The sequence below is a fragment of the Sinocyclocheilus grahami genome, unplaced genomic scaffold, assembly GCF_001515645.1.
Source record: "Sinocyclocheilus grahami isolate Dianchi unplaced genomic scaffold, SAMN03320097.WGS_v1.1 scaffold3218.1, whole genome shotgun sequence".
Lineage (NCBI taxonomy): Eukaryota > Metazoa > Chordata > Actinopteri > Cypriniformes > Cyprinidae > Sinocyclocheilus > Sinocyclocheilus grahami.
This window is the reverse complement of record NW_015508375.1, coordinates 11,968-23,243: the sequence shown is the minus strand read 5'-3', so window position 1 is coordinate 23,243 and position 11,276 is coordinate 11,968. Positions and strand designations below refer to the sequence as shown.

General features: G+C 35.0%; 1 protein-coding gene across 1 annotated transcript in view; it reads left to right on the top strand.

Moving 5' to 3' along the window:
- Positions 1-4,199, top strand: part of LOC107576103 (uncharacterized) — a 4,669-nt gene extending 470 nt beyond the window's left edge. Inside the window, exons 2-5 of the mRNA XM_016262361.1 lie at positions 1,078-1,377; positions 2,835-3,143; positions 3,762-4,076; positions 4,155-4,199. Coding sequence (XP_016117847.1) covers positions 1,078-1,377; positions 2,835-3,143; positions 3,762-4,076; positions 4,155-4,177 — 947 coding nt within the window. The 3' untranslated portion in view covers positions 4,178-4,199. The remainder of the gene's footprint in view (positions 1-1,077; positions 1,378-2,834; positions 3,144-3,761; positions 4,077-4,154) is intronic.
- Positions 4,200-11,276: the final 7,077 nt, after the last annotated feature.

Below are 11,276 nucleotides of genomic sequence, written 5' to 3'. Positions count from 1 at the left end.
GCAGAAACTAGCCTAAAATCATAGTCCTGCTGTCCTTTGGTCTTTGATTTTGAGTTTTATCAGGGCTGCCTGAGTCTTTAATAGCACCTCAGACATGTGTTTGTGTTTGTATCATTGTGTGTGGCTTTGTTCACTTTTTTCATTTAAATGTCATATACTATAATTACAGAAACTCTAAACTGAAACCCAAGAAAATTATATGGAGAGAGTGTTTGTACTTTTGCTGTAAATGACACTCATGTTTATAATTCAGCAAATATATCTGAACATGTCTGGTCAGTTAGTGTTATATATCTATTCCTTTAAAGGGATAGTTTATTCTAAAATATCAATTCTGTCATCATTTACCCACCTTCATGTCATTGCAAATGCGTATGGCTATTTCTTCTGTCAAATACAAAATAAGATGTTTGGATAAACATTATGGAGCTCTTTTCAGTAGTTTTTAGTGATCATGTCTGTTAAACAATTTTAAGTATTATTAAGTGTCATCTGTCATAAAAGTATCATGTGACCCGTTTACTATATTCAGAGTCTTTTCAGGTCATGTGATGGTTTGTGTGTGAACAGACAGAAATATGAGTAATTATTCACTGATCATCTTCCTGCTCACTAAAGCTCTGAAATGCAGCACAAAAGCTATTTGAGCTACAAACATGACAGAGGGAATTAGTTCACTGAATGTTTCATAGGTGAACTTGCACATGTGTTTGAGTATGGAAGATAATATTTGAGAATTACAGCAAAGATTTTCAGCAGACAAACACTTAAACTGCACATAAAGCTGTTGTCTGAGTTCAGAAGACTTACAGCACATGAACTCATTTTCTGGTGTCTTTAATGTTATTTGTGGAGGCAACTTTGTGAAGGCCATTATAAGCTGTCATTACATGGAAAAGAGCTGCATGAAGATTCTTCAAAATCTGCTCATTCATTAGACGAATGAGGGCGAGTGATTTATTAGAAGCACATATGAAGAATCACACAGTATCCTCTCAGTCCTTAAATGATACTGACATGTTCGTTTGCGAACCCAATAATAATCTCCTCATTTCTGTTTCTATGTGATGCTGTCAGTGCGGGTGACTGTGGGAGGTCATGTCACTCTAAACCCTGATACTGAAATACAGACAGGTGATGAGATACAGTGGCTGTTTGGAGATAAAAACACTCTCATAGCTGAAATCAAAGGAGAGACCAGAGAGATGACTACATATAGGGGTCCTGATATGATATTCATGAACAAACTGAAGCTGGACAAGACGACTGGATCACTGACCATCAAGGTTATCGCAATTAAACACAATGGACTCTACACTCTGAAGATCAGAAGAGGCAGAAAAACCTTATACAAAAGATTCTCTGTTTCTGTCAGAGGTGAGTCACTCCAGTCAGTGTATAATGATCACATTGTTCCACATTCATTTTTTCTGAAGTGAATTCAGCACAAACTGCTTATTCTTTAGACTCTTTTGCGAGTTTCTCAGATCATTTCGGTCTTCAGTGTGCTTCTGTCTTTGGTTGTCATAAACTTTGTTTAAAAAAATCACTCCATTGGCCTATATTGTCATATAACCATCTATTGTGACAAAGGGACAAAGCCCCCCCAAAATAATATTACAGCATACACTTTTCTACACAGTGTTTAGTGAATAGACAGAACTCAAGACCTGTGCTAGATTTCTGGTGCATTTCATGTGCACAAAACCATTTCATCTCTAACACTAGAGGACAATGTCAGTGAGAGCTGTATTTAATTGTTTTTATACAGAATTTCATTTTTCATTTTCATTTTCACACAGCAGTGTAAAGATCATCACTAATAAAACAGCATCTGCATGATCTGTGTGTCTAAATTTCAAACTCTGATGTTCACATGCACATACTTTATTTAATGACATTGTGTATTTCTATGTTTCTATGCACTGTTCTCACACACGAAGAGAGGAAGATAAATGTGACTGAGGGAGATTCTGTCACTCTAAAGCCTGCTACTGAAATACAGACAGGTGATGAGCTACAGTGGCAGCATGAAGATGAAGCTCTGTGGGCTTATACGATAGCTGAAATCAAAGGAGAGACCGGAGAGAATATAGTGTATGATTCTGATTGGACATTCAGAGACGAGGAGCCTGGCTCTCTGACCATCTCAAACATCACAAATAAGCACGCTGGACTCTACACTCTGAAGATCAGAAGAGGCACAGAAACCTTCTACAACAGATTCTTTGTTTCTGTCAACGGTGAGTCACTCCAGTCAGTGTAATAATGATCACATTCTTCCTCATTCATTCATTTTTTCTGAAGTGAATTCAGCTCACACTGCTTTATGTTTAGGGGCCATTTACACTACAACGTTTTCAGCCAAAAACTGGAAACTTTTTATGTGTTTTGACTGTCTGTTTACACGACAACGGCGTTTTGGGGACTGGAAACGCATATTTTTGAAAACGGGTTTCAAAGTGCAAGTTTTTGAAAACGCCACCGTTATCGTTTCCGTGTAAACACCCAATACGGAAATCTTTGAAAACTGTGACGTCATGCACATGCGTAGTATGTGTTCAGTATGTAGACATGCGCAATACGTGCCGATTTTAACACTAGAGGATAATGTCAGTGAGAGATGTATTTAATTTTTTTTTATTTTTGTTTTTATACAGAATTTCATTTTCAGCACACTTTTCACACAGCAGTGTAAAGATCATCACTGATAAAACAGCATCTGCATGATCTGTGTGTAGAAATTTCAAACTCTGATGTTCACATGCACACATACTTGATCTAATGGCATCTGTGTATTTCTGTCTTTCTATGCACTGTTCTCACACATGAAGAGAGGAAGATAGAAGTGATGGAGGGAGAATCTTTCACTCTAAAGCCTGCTACTGAAATACAGACCGGTGATGAGATACAGTGGCTGTTTAGAGATGAAGATCTGGGGACTTATATGATAGCTGAAATCAAAGGAGAGACCAGAGAGATCTTTACATATGATGATCCTGATGAGATATTCAGAGACAGACTGAAGCTGGACAAGGAGACAGGCTCACTGACCATCACAAATGCACACGCTGGACTCTACATTCTGAAGATCAGAAGAGGCAGTAAAACTTTAGACAACAGATTCTATGTTTCTGTCAGAGGTGAGTCACTCCAGTCAGTGTAATAATGATCACATTCTTCCTCATTCATTCATTTTTTCTGAAGTGAATTCAGCACAAACTGCTTAATGTTTCGACTCCCTTCACAGTTTCTTCAGATCATTTCAGTCTTCAGTGTGTTTCTGTCTTTGGTTATTATAAACTTTGTTTTAAAAATCACTCAAATGGCCTATGTTGTCATATAACCATCTACTGTGACAAAGGGACAAAAGCCCCCCAAAATGAAATTACAGCATAAAAGTTTATGCAAAGTGTTATTGAAGAGACATAACTCAAGACTTGTGCTAGTTTTCTGGTGCATTTCCTGTGCACAAAACCAGATCATCTCTAACACTAGAGGATGATGCCAGTGAGAGATGTATTTTTTTTATATAGAATATATATATATATATATATATGTAGTTTTTTTTTTTTTTTTTTTTTAAAGAATTTCATTTGCAACACACTTTTTACACAACAATGTAAAAATTATCACTGATAAAACAGCATCTGCATGATCAGTGTGTCAAATTTCATACTCTGATGTTCACATGCACACATACTTGATCTAATGGCATCTGTGTATTTCTATCCTTCTATGCACTGTTCTCACACATGAAGCGAGGAAGATAGAAGTGATGAAGGGAGAATCTGTCACTCTAAAGCCTAATAATGAAATAATGACAGAAGATGAGATACAGTGGCTGTTTGGAGATGAAGAGCAGCAGACTCTCATAGCTGAATTAACTGGACAGAATGGAGAGATCTGTACATATGATGTTGCTGATGAGATATTCAAAAACAGACTGGAGCTGGACAAGACGACTGGATCTCTGACCATCAAGAACTCCATGACTGAACACTCTGGACTCTATAAACTAGAGATCACATCCAGCAGTGGGGTTTCAGACCAGACATTCATTGTCACTGTCAAAGGTGAGTAGCTCACGTCAGTATAATAATGATCACAGATCTTCACTAGCAGTTATTCCTCATAATTCTGTTCTTCTGCAGGTAATTCAGCTCAAACTGCTTAATGTTCAGACCCCATTCAGAGTTTGTTCTGCAGATCATTTAGTTATTTAGAAATCTATGATTACAGTTTTAAAATCTCCCATTGAACTACACTGTGAAATAAACTCTGTTCTATTGCTGCCCCAACAAGTATTTCCTTAAGCTTATGTTTCAGCACTCTGTATGAAGTTCACTTGGATTTATAGTTTTCTTTGAGTCATCAAATCTGAAGCAGAGACAGTAATATAAAGTTTCTATTTAATAAAACAGCAAACTGTCTTCATTTCAAACTGATAAAATGGCATCTGAATGCTCATGACGTATAGGCAGCTGCCTATAGGGCCTGCAATGCACTGAGGGGCGGCATGAGGCACTGCCTGCAGCTTTCAGACATCTCTTCCTTCTCTTCTTTATAGTTTATTCATGCCATTATTTTAATGTGGAGAGCACATTAACATGAGAGCATATGCGTGAGTGCAGTTTTCTCAGATATACCGTGTGCTCTGCTCTCTCTTTATATTGCGTGTGCTCAAACATTGTCCTGTGCACTCGTGAATCTCTATGTGCTCTTGTTCTTGGAATTCTCTTCTCTCGTGGTTTTATTGTTTTTAGAAGCTGTCAACCATCAGACTTCCTCGATTGACCAATGAATATACCTTTAAAATGTAAAGAAATAAAGGAGCCATTATTGTATGTTGAATATACAAACTTCATGATGTAGCAACTTCAATTTTAGTCAGGCAGTTTTCTATTTTGTATTTATTTGAGTGCTTATATAGTTTATATCAGTGCTTCTCAGGCTGTATCCAAAATCGCCTCCTATACCCTACATTAGTCCACTCATTCAGTTCACTTGAAGGAGTGAATGAAAACGAGTGAGTGAATTTGGACACTGAGTGCACCGGAAGGACTGCCGCTTTTGCATAGTTTGCTTGCTGTAGGCTTAATAAGCATCTGAAACGGGCAGGTCCAGTAGTAAGATTAAAGGAATTATCTTGAACTCTTGTCACGGAAATGATGTATAAACCCTAGTTAAACAATTTAATAGTCGATTTACAATGAATTTGTACCTGTGTTGTATTACGTTGTATTACGCCATGGACGAGTGCGTTTGTAAAATGAATGGATGGATGATTCAGCTGTGGGCGCCATCTTCTGGTGAGACAGACGCGTGACTTTCACAGTGCATTATGGGTTATCTCTAGCCGTTGAGTGTACATCGGTTGCACACTCATTTTTGTGGTGCATTGTGGGATTGAATGAGTGCACTTGAGAACGCCCACTATGGTTTCGGACACCACTTAAAATGGCTGTCCCCTCAAATAGTGCCCTATTTTTGATGAAGGAAAAGAATGGTGAGATTCGGTTGTTTGCGCTGAATATCTTGAACTTTACAACAATATCATGATCTTATGTGTGTGATTTGGCTTCATGCAGTTTATTCATTCAAATTTCAAACGAATGATTTTAAGTAAATGGAAGAGCGATTGTCCTGAGAGAAATGGCCTTCTGCTGAATCTTTTAATGCTACAAACATCCGAGATGTAGAAGTCTAAAAGATCCAAGTAAACTTTACATTTCAGTTTGCTTATTCTAGTTGATGCATGACTGAGTTAACAAATATAATAAATGTTTATTTGTCAGAAAAGTGCTTAAACTAGATTGAACTCCTCAAATGAGCCAGATGTGCTGCTGACAATCTGTTAAATTATTTTGTACATTGTAAATGCTTCACTTTAGTTTTGATGTCTCATATGAAAAAATTCAAATCAGTACATTATCTGTTTTTAATTCATCATTGTCTTTGTATTTTCCTTCAGATTGCACAGAAAAGCGAGTAAATGTGAATACAGTCACTGATTCAATGAAGCCACTGTTGAATGAAGTGTATGTGAATGTAGTGAATGAACAGGAGGGGAGGAGTTCACTTTAATAACATAAGACCCGCCCACCAGTGTCAATCACTCTGACATCATCAACATTCAGCTCCAGCTACAACACAAACATTTTTAATTTGAAAGATGCTATTTGTTATTACTCTGACTCTATCAAAACAAAAATATATATTTTCATTTTTTTTATTTTGTTTGGCAATTTTTTTAATCCATAAACAAAAATTATAGGCTCAATTCCTACTCTTTCACATTTTCTGATTGAGGTTGACACACTGCTCATCTTTTGTTTGACTGGCAATATATGTCAGGTTTTTGAAACTATATGAAAAATTAATTTCTATTGACTCAAGTTCAGACAGCTCTCTTGCATTGCTTTTATTTTATTTTTGGATTATTATATTTTTTCCCTTTATTGTAAGCTACCTACCCTTTTATTGTTAAAATTTTCCTAATCGCATGTATACAGTTATTCTTACTTGTATCTTCTTTTCTTTGATCATTTTCATCTGTTTGTTTTTTTATAAAAAAATATATATTTGATCAAAGGACAAAAAAAACAAAAAAAGTTTTTATGAGCCTCTAGAATCCGTCCAGTGAACGTGAGAAATGTTAAACTCGCATGTAAAAAGCTTCTTTGTCATTTAATAATGTTACACTTCATACCTGTTACTTTATTAACATAATACTAGTTTTGATTTTGTGTGAGTGTCAGAAAGTGTCATATGTGCTTTTAATAAGACGTTTTGCCACAGCAGTGCTTCTCTAACCACTATATTCGCTGTTTTTATATAATTAACACCAGTACCAGATTAATGTTGATGCTCAATACTGATTACAGTCTGTTTCCAAAGCTCTGTATTCAAGCTGAAGCACTTAAATTAGCCTCGTTGCACTTGTAGCAGAAACACGATAAACAGCTTTGTTCGGTTCTAGCAGTGATATGATACCACATGCATTGTGCTTTGTGTTGTTTTATTAAATCTGACAACAGCATCTGCTTGATGAATAATGTGCATGTTATTGATATATCGCTGATCTTAATGTTGGATAATTTCTGTCCTCTAGTCAAGTGGACAAACACTGATGCAGCTTTTGCTTCCTAACGGCTGTCTTTAAATGCAACATGTAAATAATGTGCCTAAATATACATTTGTATGTACTAAAATATAATAAAAATACAAATTGTGTGTGAAACATGTTGCTGCGTACTGTATGTTCTATGATTGATGTACAAGATCAGATCTACAGAGTAAACTGAATATGACCAGAAACTGTTTCACTGAATGAAACAGCACTAAATAATAATAATAATGATGATAATGTTTTGTGGTCGATTGATATATGACTTTTTTATTTTTATTTTAGAGTTTACTTTTTTACATTTGTATTATTTTACAGTTTAAAAGTATCATCTAGACGGGCTTTTATTGTGAATCTCAAGTGCTGCCATGAAAAGACTTTTAAATACACTTCATCTTTTTCAACACACGATGGCAGTAGAAGAAAATGGAAATGTTAGTAAATGAGATATAATCAGGGGTGCACATAAGTGGTCCGCAGGTGCGACCAAAATAAGACATGCGCTGTGCAAATTACTTCAGAGCGCGCGTTTGCGTACCGACATGATTGGCAGCTGTTAATGCACAATTACCATTTTAGATCGACAAACTGTACTGTATTAGATTTCTATTCAAACTGAAAGCATAAATCTAGGCTAACGTTTTCAAAGCACAATGCAAAACTCTGACATTTCATTCACTGACGCTCTACAATCGGCAGCGCTAAACCCGGAAGCGCATATGCTTATTTTAACCCGCCAAAATAAAAGCTTGCTGATTTTAAGTTTGAAAATAAAAATAATAAAATAATTCAAATTAAAAATAATAATTAAGGTTCAAATCAAAATAATAATAATATAAAAAAATAGCATTTTATTTTTTAAGTTTACTATAAAATAATTGTATTTGTATTTAATACTCCCTTTTTATTTTAGAATAAAATAGTATTATCACACTTTATTATTTAGTTTAGTTCATTAAAAAAAAAAACTAATTAAAGTGCAATAATATTATCACTATTATTAAATAATTTTTTATAGTAATATTTGATGGGTCACACCATGTGCCGTGTGAGGACCAAACCAAATCTCCAGGTTCTCATATGAAAATCAGGCTGAAAAACTTATGTGCACTCCTGGATATGATCCCTGTCTTACATTGCAAATGTGAAAAATGTGCAATAAAAATGTAGAATTAAAAAAAAATTATGTTTCTATTTTAAGTCATTTCAAATAATCTCTTTTCTATTTCATATTTCTATTTCAATTTTTCTGCCCATCAAAAAATCGATGAAAAACTCAACACATACCAGATTTCAATAAGCAGCACACCTGTTTTCATCGAAGAAGAAGGGTAATGTTGCAAATTAATAAATAAACAAAAAGAGACACATATAAACATGACTGTCAATTCATATACAAAAGTTTAAAGTTTCCACAGGTCAGCTCCTAATGGACTAAATAGTGATAGAGCAATTTTCATATTCAGTCAGAAGGGGGAGCTACTATGGAGAACGAAACCTGCAAAAATTTTCATATTCAGTCAGAAGGGGGAGCTACTATGGAGAACGAAACCTGCACCATTTCTTTGGGTCGTTTGTAAAGTCACAGATACTGTACGGACAATGCAGCTCAGTTTATGTATCTTGCTCTGTTGAACGGCAAAAGTGACTTTACGTAGGCCATACTGGATTAACACCATGCATCTCCTGTCAGCGGGAAAGCCACGCCCCCAGCTATGACATGACCCGAGCAAGTCCATGGTTGACACCCTCTCATTAGCATGCTGTGCAGAGGAAAAATAAATGTGGAACTACATTCAGAAATAAATGAGTGATCAAAGGAAAATAAATAGGATGAGTTTAGCATTTCCTTAAACATTTTCCATTTGTCCACCAATTTATTTTATTTATTTGCCTACTTTAATCACATGTTTAATTATTTCTATATGTATTTAAACAAGAATTTGTGTATTTATACAGACATTTATTTATTTATTTATTTGTGTATTTATTGTTTTTGCAGGTTTCGTCCTCCATAAACTACAGCAGCAGCATCTGCATTAGGAGAGTCACATGTTTCTGTACAATATCATCCTGAAAGCATCCAAGAAAGAATGATTCACTGGTAAAATGTTATAGTTAAATGCTAGCAATTTATATGTTGTTTGCATATGGCTTTATTTAATCAGAATACACAAATTAGTTTTGAATGGCCTTCAAAGGAAGATGTCTGTGTAGTTTTCAATCATCATCGGTATGAAAAATCTTAAAGATAAATATTACACATGACTCATTTAGGAAAATATAGATTTTAGGAGATTATGGAAATATTTGATAACTAATGTACAGATTATTAAAAATAAAAATTTTTTTAAGGCCTTGTTTTTCTAGTTAGTGCTCCAGCTGGGTCTTTAGTAGAGATTTACTGTCTGTACACCATTAAACAGGTTATAAACCCCTGATAAAATCCATTTAATATCATGATTTTAACAGAAGCACTTTACACTGCAGCCTGTTTACGGTTAAAGTGTCTTTAAAGTTGCAGTTCTTCTCTCTCATCTGCTCTCAATTGATGTCAATCATTCAGATTATTGTACTGAGCTCATATCTTGCTATTTTTTTTCATGTGGTGCTTCAGTGACTGATGAAGCTGATGTCAGTGGTTTAGTTGCTCTGTGGAGTTTCATCATGGTCTGTGGGAAGCAGAGAAACAATGACTGAACCAAACAATGATTTTAACAACAGAGAAACTTGATCAGACCAAACATCTGTAGATCATGGGGTTCAACAGACATGAATGAAAATATGCTAAAATAGTCATGATGAGAGATGAAGATCAAACTAGAGCAGAGTGGAATATAAACCATAAACCACCATATAACCACTGCAGCGACGACCAATCAGATCACAGCTTCAAAAGTATCACAACAGCGCTGAAAAGAACAGACTCTTTCAAACAGACTCATGTGAGTTATTATAAGCTCAAGCATCTTTAAATATGTAATAATATGAATATTAGGCTGTGTTTGGACAAAACAATCAATGTGATTTTAGACTAATCAGCTTTTTACAACCTTGCCTGACTTAGATATGACATGATATTTAAACGTTGACTAATTAATATCACTGTTAATATGAGAGATCAGTCTGGTAAATAAATGCTAACAAAATTTCACAGAGTCTGAAAGCTCACAGCTGACGTACCTCTAGCTGGACCTGTATTGAGATTCTCAGTCTGTTTGACGGTTGAATTGTTCACTGCACAGCTGGAGGACACACAGTTTTAGCTGGATGATGTTTCTGGTGATGAGGAACTTTGTGGAGTCGCTGATAATGACAGATGTTACTCTGATGTTATTGTGCTGATATAAACATTCCTAATTTTTCATTATAATTAAAGCTGTCAATAAAAATGTATGTGACGTGCAGAGCAGAACTTAGGGGGCCGGGGGCCCCTGGGCTTGAGGTTATGTTTGGGCTGTATACACTACAAATGCCACCAACTAGAACATCATTATGGAGCAACACAGAAAATAAAATATACTTTGGGGTTCATATACAGTACTATTAATAAGCAACATGTCTAGCCTATAGTCAAAGTTTAGATGTAATATTAAATAGTCATTATAATACAGTAAGCAAGATGTGTTCTTTCAGTTAAGAGATCAAAACCCTGAAATAACATTGACAAAAAAAAAAGTCAGGGATGTATTAGTATTAAATATCTGTTATATCTGTGTCCTCTTATGTCAGGTTCTAATTTAATCAATAAATTCAATCCGAATAAAAAAGACATGGCTTTTATCAATCAAATTAAATTACTATCAACAAAATCCATAGATGGATTTTGCATAAATTATGTAAAGTTAAAATATAACATTTAAATGTAGAAATATTAAATGACTGCAAAAAAATGAAATAAGCTACTTTTTAAATATGAAACAACCGCCAGTAGGTGGCAGCAAGTGACTGAGTGAGTGAGTCTTAATGAGTGAGTCGAATCAACTGATTCGTTTTAAAAGGGACTTTGACTTCCGGTACAGAAAATACAAATAAAGTGCAGACATACATAAAATAAGAGAATAGAAAATAAATTATAAATAACAATAGTAATGAAAATATACAGAAAAAGGAAAAATGTCCATAGACAGAACTGTGAATGTGCATA